Genomic DNA, 16774 nt, shown 5'->3' on the forward strand with positions numbered 1-16774 from the left:
TTCCCATCGCACCAAACATGCTCGCTCTTTCAGCCATGAGGGTGTTATAAATTGAGGGTCAATCTTACTATTAGTTGATAAAAGAGTAGCCCAAGAGTTGGCGGTGGGTGGTGATGACTAGCTGCTTTCTCTCTAGTTTTATACTACTAAATTAGGGACGGCTAGTGCAGATAGCTCTCGTGTAGCTTTGTTCGAAATTAAAAAAGAAACTCTAGTAGGTTTGAAAAGTGGCAGGGATAAATATTTATTTGTCGAAAGCTCTGAGGTTTCTTATTTTTGTAAATGTGATTTACTATACAATGTATATTTAGTGCAGTAATACTTTGCCGTAATATAGAATATACATTGTACAGTTTTATTACTACTCTTATTTTTTTACAGTACTATTTTATAAAAATAATTTGTATTTATGTGTAAACTAAACAGGGCGGACTACCGATCATTTATTATACGTACAGCATTATCTCAGATAATGACTTTCTGTTTCAATTTTATTTTATTACGCCACCTGTTGATACTGGATTTATATGGCCTTGTTTTTTAAGTTTTTGTTATGGCAAATTTTGTTGACATTTTTCACAAAGGAAAAGTGAGTTAAAAGCTTTGTTTTTACTTTATCTCGTTCAAATTTTACCATTTATAACTATTATATTCAGAAACTAAGAGTTTGTGGAAGGATTTTAATGAAAGGTAGGAGATTTACGACTAAAGAACAGTGTCAACTTCCACTTTCACACTTAAAAACTTAAAGTTTGAACCAGTGTACTGAGAAATTGAGTAAAGTAATTAAACTGTGACAGGATTTTTTGCTTAAAAATTATAAAAGTAGAGATACCTGAGGCTGTTACGTGGCAATGTACAGAGTTAGTCTTAATATTTGAATGTGAATTTCTTTAAAAGATTTTCCAAAAAAATAAATAATTAAAAGAAGACTGCAAGTTTGTTGCATGTTATGAAATATTTACTTAAGTTAAATTCATATGCATTCTGGTTGGTGTAGAACATGGAAGTGATGAATTTTAGTTTCCTTATAAATACAAATGTGTGGCATTTTAATTACCTCAGTGTTTTCTCGTTTCAATTTTCTTGCCCACTGTCAAACCTGAAGTAACTTGTAAGTTTTACGAGGCATCATGCTTTAATATTATGCTTGCTAAGTACTGTTACTGTGTTAGACTTGGAGATAATTTACTATAAATGCCCATAAAAATTATGTTTTAAAATATTATAAGCTTAAAGTGTGTAAAATTTTAAACCATTTTGTATTATAAATTAATCAAAATTTTAACCAAACTTTGAGGTTTCACTTTCTCTGTAAGTTTGTTTCATTTGCAAGTTATACTTTATTACTGCATGGGATTAGGCTATGTTACATTGGAAACTTTGTTTAATAAATGCCTGATGATTATATATTATGGAACATCAAAAGGCCTGTAGTCCCTTAAGAATATCTTAACTCCAAACTCCCCTTAACAAATAGAAAATCAATCCATTCTGCACCCACAAGTAATTATTATATCCTGTTTTTTCTAATTACTGTGAGTTAATATATTTCTTTTGCTTGTTGTTAAGTGTAAAGCTGCATAGCATACTATCTGTGCTATATATATATGTATAGAGCAGTCTGTTTCATAGGTTTTGGAGAAATTGTATGACTGGAAGTATGTTTGAACTTTCCAAGTCTTAAAATTAGGAAGCCCTGTTTTATTGCCTTTAGTATTTAACACAATAATATCTAAGGCCTTTTAAATTTCTTCAATAACTTTTGAATACTTACATTTCTTTATCTCTGACCCATTTCTTTTCAAAAGATAATGAATTTAGATATCTTAAACTATCTCTATCTAGCAAGGCAAACTAACAGCCTATTTTTAAACTCTCCTTAACAGCTTTGTGTCTTTCCAAGATAAAGTAACCAGAACTGTACACATTACTTAATAAAAACATCTATGATCCTATTTTATAGTGTGAAGTATATAACTTAAAAAAGTGTAAAAAGAGAAAGTCTTATGTTGCCTTGGGAGAAAAAGAACATTAAAACAGATGCATTTATTTTCTCTATGAACATGATAATAAAAGAGGGAAAATGTTGCTTACTGACATATTTTGTAGGCCATGCGATCAATGCTGATAGGATTATATACACACAAATTAATTATACTCTCAGTAGTAACAGGCAAACTAACTATGAGAGACTACTTTTAAGAGTTAAAATTGATAATAATCTCTTTATGCCAATCACTAGTTAAGGCTCATTTGGAATATTGTATACCAGGGAGATCACTTCATGAATTTTAGTAAGTTATTGCAGACTACAGATCTTTATTGTATCAATTAAATTACCTCATTTACAGTTGCATAAAGACTCCATCATGTTCTTTCCACATTTGCCAGGAGTCACGATAGGCATTACAGAAATGTTAGATGTGCTGGTTCCAACCCATGGAATGTATTTTTCCTGCTCTGCTGCATACATTTTTGGTCTCCTTATTTAAAAAAGGAAAACTACTTTGGGTAAAGATTCATTGGAAGATTACTAGAATGTTTTTGCGAATAGAAGGGTTATTATTAAAGAGAGATGGAATAAGAGATCTGTTTTATTTTTATTGAGAAAAGGAAGGAAAAGGTGATATTATACAAGCATATTGAGAGGATTGACAGAATGAAGTCTTCTGATTTCCTTGTGTTGTATCCTGAATGTAATAGCATTAGATGATTCAGGATTTGAAAAAAGACTGGTTAGGTTCCAAGTTAGGCAGGTGATTTACTTATGGAATAAATTCATGTTGTTAGCAGTGTAAATAATTCTTTACTGAAGTTTAATAAGAGTGTAATCAGTAATTGTCTGAAAAGTAAAGGGTGGGATCAAATTTTTCTTTGTTCAAGGGCAACCTTGAAGAACCAAATGACCTTATTGTTTTCTTAAGGTTATACTGATTAGACTACAATGAGGCTGAAAATCTGCTTAAGGTTGAAAAAAAAAAAAGAGGTTTAGCAGTTGAAATCTAAGAGCAATAATACACAAACATTATTTCTGACATGTTATTTGGATGAAAGAAAAATTGTTGACTTGTATATTTTTAATTTTGAAAAGCTTTTGATAATGTGTAACACAAAACATTAGCTGAGAAAATCACATTACTATGATTAGGGAAAGACATTTTAATTGTACTGTAAGGTAGTCAGATAGGAGAAAGAAAAATGGCATTATTGAGTTCAGTCAAACTGGACTCTTGTTAGGGCCATACCATGTGTAGTGTGAGGGGTGCATTCACAGTGAGTTCCAGCTTAAAGGGGGGTGTTAATTGCTTAATTGATAAACACAACTAATGGATTGGGTTGTGGGATGATGAGTTTATACATTGCACAGGATATTATTAAACATCCTAATTATTAGTGGAGTATGGCATACTTCTTGGACTTTTACTCTTTCTTGCATACATTAGTGTTATTGATATGAAATTACTTAGTAAATTACTAATGTTTGCTCTTAGGTATATTTTAGCTGTATTGAGAGCACTGAGGTTTTGCAGAATGACTTGGATCAATTGGTAAAGTGAAAAAAAAAAATTTGACAAATGAACTTTAGTTATAGTAATTGCATTTGAATTATCACAGCTAAAGGTGGATGGGAATTAACCAATTGGCATAACTGAAGAAAGTGTCTTGACACAGCAGTTATTAAGCCATTCCAATTGTTAAAGCATTTCTCTGTTGCTAGTGGTAAACCTAAAATAATTTTGGGTTGATTTTATAAATGTGCTGATTACAAGTCAAAAGAGTAATTAACTTTCCCTACACATGACTAGTTAGGCCTCACTTTGAATACTGTGTACAGTTGTGTTCTTCAAATCTAAGATAGACCATTGGCTTATTGGAAAGGATTCAGAGAGGGGCACTAGGTTGATTTGAGGGATGAAAGGATTATCTCAGAAGGATAGGTTAAGACCTCTGACTTGAGAAAAAAAGGATATGAGATAATGTTACTTAATATTACCAGAATATCCAGTGGATCAATAGAATAACACATTTGATTTCTTTGTACTGTATTCTGAGGATGACTGTACAAGAGTACATGAGTCAGATTTAAAGAATGTAAGCTTGGCTCCAGATAAGGTAATTAAATTTGTAGCAGTTTTAGAAACTTATGAAATGAATTGCTATCAACACATTAAATGAGCTTAGGGTGATTTGTGGTTTCTTAAAAAGTTAGAGTAGGTTTGAAGGTGATCTTATGGATGGGTATGCAAAGACAGTCTTGAAACACCAAAAGGATGCTTTGATTTCCATAGATTATGTCATTGAAAGAGTGTTCAAAATGTGCTTTTGGAATGATTTTTGGTTTATACTGTTAGTGGGGCCTAGTGACAGATGATGAGATGAAGTTTATTTACTGTATAACTTGACTATTGAATATTTCCTGCAATTTCATATAATTATTTTTCCAAGCCACCATTTTGGTTTTCGCGAATGTGACATACACACTTTTGTTTGATATATCTTGGAAATATATTCCATTCCTTCTGTTCATCATATTGTTTAACAGTTTGGAGGTAGAGGTTCATTTTTTTATGAATTACTGGTGTTTTGATGATCAGGCAAATAATTCATAGCTGAGTAATAAATAACAAAAATTTCACAAGGGCATTTTTTTTGGTCTGCCCCTCCCATCTGAGTTGTGCCTTCCAAGAACATGTTTTATAAATGTCCATTTTGAGGCTACACGTTTGAAAAGCTAGTAGATGCAAGTTACTAGTACTGTGAGGTGGAATTCTTTCATTTGTTTTTGTTTTCCATATTAATATTCTAACAGAACATAAAATTTAAAGAATAACAAGAATAAAGTCTCATAAACTAGTCAGTTAATCAAAATTATGGTTAAATTAATTATTTGAAATCAATATTCCAATACAATGCTTTCCTCCATTCACAAGATTAGCACTTTTTGTTCATTGCTCCCCCTAGATGCAAACACTTACTTCATGCATGCTACAAGTCATCTGTTTCACCCTATTGGAATGAAGTGATTCTGACATGTTTTTGTGTAAATCACATCTCCATCAAAAGGAGCACAATATACTCGTGATGCATGTGACTTTCTCTATGCACCTCCACTGAACTACCAGTAAATCACATCTCCATCAAAAGGAGCACAATATACTCGTGATGCATGTGACTTTCTCTATGCACCTCCACTGAACTACCAGTAAATCACATCTCCATCAAAAGGAGCATAATATACTCATGATGCATGTGACTTTCTCTATGCACCTCCACTGAACTACCAGTAAATCACATCTCCATCAAAAGGAGCACAATATACTCATGATGCATGTGACTTTCTCCACTGAACTATCACTTCTCCTTTGGCAGAGCTTATGTGTTTCTTTTCTGACTCTATTTAAGTTTGGGATACTGTTTCTTCACAAAGAGGTTGTACTTTATAAACTATCCAGTTTTTGTTGGAATCATCTTCATTCTGCCTCATTATGGTTATCTTTATACATACATTCTCCTTTTTTAATTCTGTTTTATCCACTAAAATATATATACACACCAGGCCGTTTCTTAAATTGACTGCATTTGTCTCATCTGAAGACACCTTATTTTAAAGGCCAAACACCTTGTTACAAAATTAAAAAAGTTTATACCAAAGAAGTTTTCCATTCTACATGAGTTTGGTCCACTTATCCTGTCACTTTAACAGCCAATAGCATCAGTTCCATTAAAAAACTGTTTTTTCAAGAGCAAACTTTTTAGTATCTTAGACTGTTTTCATATGACAACCATTCTGCCTCAGATATTACAGTTGTTCTCCTTTGAACAACTTCTAACAATTCATTGTCCTTCTGAAGGTAAGGTGCTTAGGATTATACAATTCTGTAAATCAGGCTTAACTGGTAACCTATACAGAAAAATGAAATAATTTATTTAGCTTTTTGAAATTGGGTTAGAGCTTACAGGTGTTGTGAGTTATAACTGATAATTTATAACACTGTGACTTTGGTTATTTTTCCTAATTAAAGGTTATATTGTTCAGTTAAATGTGAGAAACAGTTGTTGTATATGTGTGAACTTGAGAATTTTTTAACTGTGAGTATGATACTATTTAACTTGTGAAAGTTTCATTAAATACTTTTTTAAAACATTCAGATACTGCCAGTTTAATTATTCATGGTATAGATTTATTACATGTGTTTATTAAAAACTGATAAAAGTGAGATGGTGATACGTTTGTATGTATACTCACTTGTATCGAGTTGTGTGCCTTATGTTACATTAAGGTGGCAGCATTACATTTAGTTTCTTGTATTGACTTCTGTGTGGAGTGTCAAAAATAGTTTTACTGCAATTAAAACTACATTTTTTTAGACTTTCAAGCCCAGGAAGAAGTTTGAGCCTGGAACCTTAAAGTATTCTCTTCACAAGCGTGCACAGGCATCACTGAACTCGGGAATAGACTTAAAACATGTAGTCAGGCTTCCCCCTAGAGAACACTTGAATGACTGGGTGGCAGTCCATGGTAAGAATTGTGGTATCAGATTAAAGTTAAATTAGTTAATGAGAATATTAACATTTCAATTTGTGTAATATAATAAAATAAAGAGAGTGACTGTAATTAATTTTAACATCTGAAGAGCAATTGAAGTTTTGTATCAGTAGAATGAATCTAGACAGAAAATACAAGTAACATAAATATAACTCTCTTCAGAGCTAAGTTGGTTCACAAAAGATTTCTTTAAACTGCTTTAAAAAGTACAGAATTTCATAATTTTTCACATGCAGTATCTCAAGCATAAAACATTTTAAGATATTTTAGGAAAAAAGTAATTGTAAAAAACAAATTTACTAAAGGGAATTTCTTCTATTAGGTGTATATATCAGAAATAGTTAATCAGTGAAGTGAATGATTTATCTTTTATTTCTAGTTGTCGATTTCTTCAATCGTATCAACCTAATCTATGGGTCTGTCACAGATTTTTGCCGGGAAGATACTTGTCCTACAATGTCAGGAGGACCAAAGTAAGAAAAAAAGTGTACACTGCAATGCCATAAACATTTTATATACATATATACATGGAATCAAAATGAGTTAATACTTACAAAACAGTTTTCTGTTTAATGTGGCATTAAGGAAAAAAAAGGAAATAGATAGTTAGTGTGCTTATTTCTTGGATAAGTTGTTCAGTGAAAGGTAAACATTATAGTTTATAAAATATGTCATTTTGTTAACCACAGTATAAAAGAGTGTTAGATAAAACACAAACTTGTAGTTTGATCTAACGAATATATTATATAACAAAGTACAAACACATAGTTTGGGCTGAATGACTATATTTCATTACAAAACAAAATCATAGTTTGTAAATGACCATATTACATAAAACACAAACACAGTTTTGTCGTAAATGACTATATTACATTACAAAGTACAAACATATAGATTGGTCTAACGAATGTATTACATAATAAAGTATAAATTCAGTTTGCTATTAATGAGTATATTACATTACAAAACAAAATCATAGTTTGTAAATAACTATATTACATTACAAAGTACAAATTCATAGTTTGTTTAACAAATATAGTAAATTACAAAGTACAAACACAGATTGGTCTGAACTGTATAACAAGACAAAGCACACACTTGTAGTTCAGTATAAAAGACTGCCTTACAAGACTTGGACCATACATTTAGTATAAAGTATAAGTCATTAGTGTCAGTGTATTTCAAGGTGTGGTGATGATAAAACACATGTAATGACTAACATTGTGCTATGATAATTGAAGGCAAGCAAAATCATCAAATGTAATCTTCAGAACTGTGATTACTTTTACCTTATTTCACTTTATGGCCCTTAAATAATTTTATATGGTGGTGTAATATTAAGTTTATATAACTTGTTTTAAGGGTCTCAAATATATTTGAGGATTGTTATTGCATATATATATATATAGTATTCTGTTTTGGATTTTGGAACTAGCATATAGCCCATCAAAAATCATGGGGTAAGTACGACCCCCCAAATCTTGTAATATACCTTAACATCACAATTGATAGCTAAGTTTTGAGAAATCAAACTTGATCAACAAAGAGGCAGAAAAATCCAGTAGAGATGGTCACACCTCAGTAAGTTCCTTTGTGAAACAATCAAAATTGAGAATTCACAAAATGGATTTGTGATGTATTAATATAATAATTATTGATAAAAATCAATTTGATTAACAACTTCTAATACATAGAAAAACCAGTGCATTTTGGTAATGCTATATTCCAACATTGGCTTCTATATTATGTTGCTTAGCAACAAAACTATGACTTAATATTGCTGTTAGTCTGTGTACCGAAAGTATAAAACAAAATGTATAGATAATAAAACTGGAAACATGTTTGTTGATTTCTTAATTTAAAGTTTTCTTTGATTAATGAGTTTTTATTAAAAATGTTGGTGATAGGAAACAACTTCAATTTAAAATTGATTCAGTATTTCTACTTCCATTATAATTTTTTTGCACTTTAGTCTTATTATACTAACACTCACTACACATAAGGTTTCATGGCATCTTCCTCCTCACAGCCCCCTTGCAGTTTTATCACAAAAATCATAATGGGCAGACAGTAATCATATTATCTGGATAAATATGTTCTAGTTTTTGTGACTACTCCTATTTTGAGAAATCAAGTAAAACATGCCATACACTAGGTTTTATGCAGATTAGATGTGATCCTTTAATAGATCTATTTACTTGTTCATAGGCCTTTTGTTGCACAGTGATATATTTATGGGCTTATAGTGCTAGAAAGTGGGTTTCAATACTTGTAAAGGGCACAGCACAGATAGCCCTTTGTGAAGCTTTGTGCTTAATGACAAACAACTACTATAACTTGTTTGTAACTACTTTTATGTCTTTAAAAATTTTGTAAGCAGTCACATACAAATATGTTTCACCTTAAATATTTCAGGTCATAAGTGCATTACCTCATGCTTCTTTCTCAGTAGTTTAACCAATTTTTCAAATAATTTCCTTCAAACTTTGTTTTGCTCCCAACTGAAGGGCACATATAGAAATCCAGTTGTTTGTAATCAGATCCATTTGACAGTTAATGAGATTTTATTTTTAGTTAAGCTATAGTTGAACAACCGCCATGAAAGTGTGTTCATGGCTGTTTATTATTGTAGCAATTGGAAATATACCACTTAGTTTTTAATAGGGCCTGTCAAGTCTTCTTAATGGCTTTTTTACATGTGACATTGACTTAAAAAGGCCTAATATTAGTTGCTACACTGTAGTTCTCAGTTAGGGATAGTTTTTAATTGTAAGCTTGCAATTTTTCTTTAAGAAGTGTAGATTATAACAGTGAATGACTTGTTAGGTACCTTTGATGTATGAGAAGATAGATGATTACATAGTATTTTATTTGCGAGCTGTTACAAGACATTATTTATTCCATGCCTGTGGTATGTTTATCTGTAACTGCCTGCCAGTTTGCTTTTTCATGATGACATGGCAAGAACTTATTAATATATTAATGTACTTGTAAAGGAACTCTTAACATGGCTTTTGGAAACAAGTATGTTACACGAGCATCATTTGTATATAATAATTTCAAAGGTGGAGCAGTAAAGAATTAGCTTATTGTATGAATTTTAAACAAATACGTAAGAATAAGAACCAGCGATGTAATTTCAAATTGACTATAGTGGTACCGAAGGCTGTGTAAACAGTTATTATAGAATTGGTGATACTAAAAGTGTAACTAAGGTAAAAAGGTTACATAACTCATTAATGTTCAGTCTGCTGAAAGCACTAGTTTTATTTTTGTTAATTTGATATAAAAGACATACATAACTGTGATTGTAGTAAAGGTTATACTGAACCCTTTAAAGAAACTGTAACTATTAATAAAGCATGTGTCTAACCATTGCTCTTGGAATACCATGTCTGTAACTGTATCTAAATGTTGTACTGTGACTGTTGTAAAGATTGTACCAAATCATTTGAAAAAACTGTAACTGTAGTTTGTGTCTAGCCATGGCTGTTAAGTTTTTACTGTAACTGTAGTAATTATAGTACTACACCATTTAAAACTATTACTGTAGTTTGTGTCTAACTATGGTTGTTGGAAGACTGTAACAAACCATTTAAAGAATCTGTAACTGCTGCTATAGCTTGTGTCTAACCATAGCTGTTGGAAAACTATTTGTGATCTTATCTAAAGTTTCTAACTGTGACTATGTTAAACACCTCTATTAAAAATAATAAGAATTTTCATATTTGCCTAACAATTAAAACTCCTGGTTTCTTTATTTTAATTTTGTTTCAGATAATTTTTGTTAATTTGGTTCAATTTGTGGACTCAAGTTTTCTCTCTGTGAAGCATCAATTGTGTTCAAAAATCACTATTTTAAGTTGTTGGAAATAAATTAACCCTTTTGAACTGTACTGATTACAAAAGCTCCTGTATGTTAGAATGATAAATTGATTGTATTTGTTTGTGGTGAACTTATTTTTAGGTTTGAATACCTGTGGGCTGACAGGAGTAAGTACAAGAAACCAACTCCTCTTCCAGCACCACAGTACATTGCTTTGCTAATGGACTGGGTGGAGGAACAGATAAACAATGAAGACGTATTCCCTGTCACATTTGGTAAGTTATGGTATCTATGTTGGTATAACAAATATTCTGAAATACTTTTAAATTTGTACTTCAATGGTTTATGTTCATAGGAATGGATGTAGGACTTGATTTAAGTGTTCTGATCATTTTTAAGTCATATCAGTTTCAAGAGTTTAGTAAAGCAACACTGACTTTTGATACAGGTTTAGAAATAAAAATTCCAAAATTAGAACTGTCCTCTTTCACACTGAATAAGTATATTCCTACTTAGGTTAAGTGCTCTGCCAGAGAAATTTGCAACCCACCAGCCTTATGATATCTCCCACCTAATTGCATACAAATTCATGGGAATTTACACCACTGCAGCAGAATCCTCCATCAGTCGGTGTGCAACATGCCTCCATGTGCAATGACTCCCCCTATGTTTTGTGCTTGTAAATTCTCATACTTCTCCTTGATACTGTAGTGACCAGTCTGAGTGAAAAGTGATTTCATATTATGATTAAAAAAACTATTCTTTGTCAAAAAAATCTCAAATATTATTTGAGTAATCTCTAAAACCTCCTAAATCCATTTAGAACATTTGTTTTCAGTAAGACTTTGTTATTTTCTATACTCTAACTATGTGGGGTCTATCACTTTATCAATCTTACAACCATCATAAAAAAATTAGGAAACAATTGACTTGACAATGTCCATCCTTCTTCCAGAATGTCATTACTGTCTCTCAAACCAAATCTCCCTCTTCTTCAGTGATTTACTCTCATATTGGGATACTTTTTTTTTGTGGGACAGGTCTTTCTTTCTTTGTATATTAGACCAATGTCCACTCCCCATCAGTGTGCTCAGTCATCTCTTTCTTTGTTAGGCATGTTCCCATTCTTGCTTCTACTAGCAGTTCCCTAGTTGGTGTTCCACTCAATCTTCTCCACACCATTTTATTGTTCTAACCCTTCTTGTGGCTCCTGTTCCAGAGCCTTTTTAGTTTTTAGCCATTATTTGTATAATTACATGTTCATTTACATCATTTATTGGTAGTTTCTGTTATGTTGGCTAGCTTCCTCTCTTGACCAGTCCTTTTTTTGTCAATGTAGTAGCCTCTTCACCTCTATTTCTTTCATAGCAATTACTCCTGTTTAGACAGTTGCTACTGTTACCTGTTCTGGGCTTCCTTTTTTAAAGTCCTCTTTTCGTCTTCTTTCAGTCCTTCCTGTTGTTTTTGTTAACCAGGCCTGGTCTTACTGCTTTCTCCTTACCCTACTCCCTTATTAAGCTCATCCTTCTGGACCTTAGATATACTACTGTCCTTCTTGGGTTCATTTGTTGGTGCCTCTTAGACAACCTTAGCCTTGATATGCTCATTAAAGAAACCTCTCTCTTAATTTACACTATCACACTTCTATTTATTAAGGGTTACCTACCCTTATGGGTGGAATTTGTATGGTCTGTCATACATCAGACTGGACTCTCCACTGCTGTTGTATTATTGTCATCATGTTCTTATTCTTCCACTGTATTTGACTATCACCATCAGTAGTGAGTCTTTTGTAACTAATTCTGTTGCTACCATTTTACCCCAAGCAGTAATGTTATGCACCACTTATGTACCATCCTGTTGAAATGAGGATTCTTGGGCTAAGCCCTTCTTAGTTGTTGACTAGTTTTTCTCACTTCCCAGTACCAAGATGCATTTCTTACTCTGTTGTTTTCATTCTGTTCTACTTCTTTGCTTTCCTCTGTCCTCCTCTGACTACTAACTTCTTAGGGCTTTATGTGGGAACACAAGAGCGTTAATAGGTACATTGCATACTACAAATTCCATCAGCTAGAGACTGATGTGGCTACATAGTTAATACTTTGAATATTGAAGACTGTGTAACTCATATATAGGCTAGGCATTCATGACAGGGTACAAAATATCTTCAGTTGTATAAAAATGAAATAAAATAATTTTTTTTTATCATAGTATGGCTGATGAGTCCTATAAAGTTCCAGCTGATTATAGATACGGACCACCTCGTTATGTCTATCAGTTTCTCATACAAATATGTGAATCAACTGTTTTTTAAGCAGTAGTAGGAGTAGCAAACATCTTTGATCACTTATTGTTGGGATAGCATTACACAGCAAGAAAAAGTTCACAAACAAAGCCAGGTGGGATAGAGAACTTTTTTTTGCATATGACACAAAACTTGGTAGCTGGCAATGATAGCACCATTCATCAAATTAAGCTTGCATTGGTAATAACAATGTTCATATATCATCAAAAGGATTAGATATTGAGATATGCTTTACTTGAATGTTCCATTGAGCTGCTGGGAAGGTTTTGCATATAAGGGGTAATTATTTAGTTGAAAATAACCTTGATGAACCATGCCTAACAGACCAGCAAATATGATGGCTGTTAATTGCTTTATAATGTGCAAAACATGAATGGTAAACTGCCTACTGTCAAGTTCTAATTTAATCTCAAATTTTTTTTATTAACAAGTTTTCTATTATGAGACCTCATTAGTGACAAGTGACCCATGCATTTTAATACCGAACACAGTTTTTAATTTTTTGCTTGTGTTAATGTAAATAAAATTATTTGAACTATAAATAAAGTGTCTTGTTATAATATATACTTTTATTCTCAATTTATTTCCTTACCTATCATGTTGTAATTATGAATATTATTCTTAAAAGGTGATGATTTGGCAGAAGGCAATGAAAAGGTGCTTCAAGATTTGTCTGATACATTCTTCATTTTCTGCCCATATGGATCTTTAATAAAATACTCTAATTCAGTCAAAGTGTAAAAAGGTTCTTTGCCAGATACAAACAGTTAGTTTTAACACAGATTGGTTCTAATGAGGTTGTATGTCCTCCAATTGGACAGCAGTAAGTCTTTAGATTACAATCAGGGTTTTGATTCCCCTCTGTGGACACAGTAGATTGGCTTGAGTGGCTTTGTGACGATAAACAACACGTGAGCTGCTATAATAATAAAAAGGAAAATGTTAAACATTACAAGTATTAGTTTCTATTTATTTCAGGTAATATTTTCTAAATTCCCTTACTGGGTTTTTGGAAATAATAATAGTAATAGTAAAAAAGAAAAAAAACACAAGAGTTCATATCTTGCTTATCTTGGTATACACATTGCCTAACTGAGAAAATGTGAATGCAGAACATTATGTATCTTAACCCAGATGTAGTCGGATGAATTTAATTGTCCATACAACAATAAAACTGGAATAGTGTTGTTGTTCTACTTTCTTACAACAATCAAACTGGAACAATACTGTTAATCTTAAGTGTCCTTACAACAATAAAACTTACAAATAATGTCATTCTTTTACTTTCTTACAACAATAAAACTAGAACAATACTGTTATTCTTAACTGTCCTTACAACAACAATAAAACTAACAAATAATGTTCTTTTACATTCTTACAACAATCAAACTATAACAATACTTTTATTCTTAACTGTCCTTACAACAATAAAAGTAACAAATAGTTTCATTCTTCTACATTCTTACAACAATAAAACTAACAAGTAGTGTCATTCTTCTACATTCTTGCAACAGTCAAACTAGAACAATACTGTTTTTCTTAACTGTCTTTACAACAATAAAACTAGAAAAAATAGTGTCTTTTTTGCAACAATAAGAAAAGAACAATATCCTTATTTTTAAATGTATTTATAAATTTTATAAAGATTTTTAAAGGGGAAAAATATTTGTTGTAAGCATGAAACATACCATAAGTGATAATTGTTCTTCATATGGTGTTATAAAGTAAAAGTTGTTTTACCTTAATGTAAATCTACAATACCAGATAAATCTGTAAAATTTAAACGCTTTCAGGGGTGAAGAATTATGAATAGTTAGGGCTTGCTTTCATCAATGTTTTAATTTCAAAAACCTTTTTATAAATAAATTGTTTCTTCAAGCCTTGGATATTGATTTCTCTGTTCAGATGTTCCCTTCCCTAAGAATTTCATTCCTACTTGTAAGAAGATTCTTACACGGTTGTTCAGAGTGTTTGTCCATGTCTACATACATCACTTTGAGAGCCTGGTGGCCATTGGAGCTGTAAGTACCTTTTTATGTTTGTGTGTAGTTCTTTGTTTTTTAATTATTATTAGAAATAAACAGAGTGAATAAAAATTTGAAACCCCCAGATTTTATACAGGGTTTTAGTCCCACAGTGTGTTTTCTGTTTGTGATTAAGTGCATTTCACAAATTCCTGCAGTGTTTGAATCCTTCATAGAACAAAGGACTTCAGAGTTTTCCAGACATCATCTTTCCATACACTTAGTGACAACAATAAATTTAGTTTTAGAAGTGAGTTTTGTATATTATGTTTTCTTACATAGAACAAAGGACTTCAGAGTTTTCCAGACATCATCTTTCCATACACTTAGTGACAACAATAAATTTAGTTTTAGAAGTGAGTTTTGTATATTATGTTTTCTTACATAGAACAAAGGACTTCAGAGTTTTCCAGACATCATCTTTCCATACACTTAGTGACAACAATAAATTTAGTTTTAGAAGTGAGTTTTGTATATTATGTTTTCTTACATTAAAAACATTTTCTAAGAACTATAGGGATGCACATACTACAGATAACTGAATCGATTTGTTTTGTCCATGGTTGTAAAGAATAACCATATTAAAGACACTTTGAAACAAATCAGAGTTTCTGACAAAAATGTTATTGCTTTCTTTATCAGTTTGTAGCACCAATAAAACGATCAGATAAAGTAACTGTAAAATGAATGAGAGATAGAGCCATCTTATAAGTCTTAAAATATAAAGTGAAAGAATATTTAATAAAATCATGCCACAATTATTATAGGAACTTCAGACTAGAAGGAAGAGTGTAATAAAATGTCAGACATTGTTAGTTATATTACATCTACTGTATCTAATAATTAGTGTATTATGAAGTTTTCCATAATTTAACAGATGTATGTAATTCACATACCTATTACAGCATGTACCACTCTTTTGGAAAGTCAGCATGTAGACATAGTATTATATACAGTGTTTTAAATTCTAAATATGAAGATCAACTCATTGTTTCAAGAAGTTTGTTCAAAAATCTTTCAACTTGCACTATGTTATTTGAAGTAACTCTCTTTTTATTGTGTTATCATTGTGATATTTTCATGTTTGAAAGCTTTTCCATACAGCTTCTTTGAAGACCTGTGGCTATTTGCTATGTTGTTTTGTTCTAATGTTATTAAATGCCATTATGACCTCCAGCTGTATATTTGTTGTAAGTGGGACTGGTGCTCAACTGTGATTGTGTTATGTATTTTGTTGCAGGAAGCTCATGTGAACACTTGTTACAAACATTTCTACTATTTTATCAGAGAGTTTGGCCTGGTGAGCCAGCGAGAACTAGAACCACTGGTAAGCAAATAATAAAAGTCCTGCTATTTGTCACAAAAAAACCTGGAATGCAAAGTTTTTTGGTTGTATTTTGATTTGTTCTCCCTTGTCTTCTGTATCTATGCAGCTATGCAAAAGTTATTGCAAAACAATGTTATGTAACCATATAGATATTTATTTTTATCAGACTAAAATTTTCATTAGATAAAAATTTAAATGTTTTGTGTTTTAAAATGTATTTTTGACAATCTTGTTTTTCATGTAACTACCTTGCCATGTTATACCACTCAATTTGCTGTTGTTTGCATTCAATGCCACAAACTTGATATGGAAATAGATATTCTTTAACAATAATTATGTTACAATGTCTTATTGTTTACTTATTTGCATAAGAATACAAATTGTAAGTACTTCTGATATAGTACTTGCCTCCACTCACAAGATTAGCAATTCTCATTCAGTGCTTCTCTTTGTGTGTAAACTTTTTCTTAATGGTGCCACAAGCCTTCCTTTACCCCCATGTTGGAATTACTATATTCCAATATGTCTTTCATGTAAATTATCATACATCTCTTAACCAATAGTATCATGATATTCTCATGTGATGCATGTGATTTCCTCGCACCCCTATACCAAATCTTCACTTCTTGTTTGGCAGTGTTTAAATTCAAACATACTCTCCTGTGTGTCTAGTGCTTCCAGTGTAACAAACAAATTTTCTTTTTTCATGTAGTTTTTTACAACTATTTATTTTATACCAATT

The 16774-nt window shown here is 31.6% G+C and overlaps 1 protein-coding gene across 1 annotated transcript in view; it reads left to right on the top strand.

Annotated features, from left to right (window-relative positions):
* Window positions 1-446: 446 nt before the first annotated feature.
* LOC143236941 (MOB kinase activator-like 3) overlaps window positions 447-16774 on the top strand; it is a 30345-nt gene continuing 14017 nt past the window's right edge. The window contains exons 1-6 of the mRNA XM_076475654.1: window positions 447-589; window positions 6373-6523; window positions 6930-7023; window positions 10518-10651; window positions 14587-14702; window positions 15946-16032. Of these exons, the coding sequence (XP_076331769.1) occupies window positions 554-589; window positions 6373-6523; window positions 6930-7023; window positions 10518-10651; window positions 14587-14702; window positions 15946-16032 (618 nt within the window). The 5' untranslated portion in view covers window positions 447-553. The remainder of the gene's footprint in view (window positions 590-6372; window positions 6524-6929; window positions 7024-10517; window positions 10652-14586; window positions 14703-15945; window positions 16033-16774) is intronic.

Source organism: Tachypleus tridentatus, chromosome 13 (assembly GCF_004210375.1).
Source record: "Tachypleus tridentatus isolate NWPU-2018 chromosome 13, ASM421037v1, whole genome shotgun sequence".
In the NCBI taxonomy this organism is placed as follows: Eukaryota; Metazoa; Arthropoda; class Merostomata; order Xiphosura; family Limulidae; genus Tachypleus; species Tachypleus tridentatus.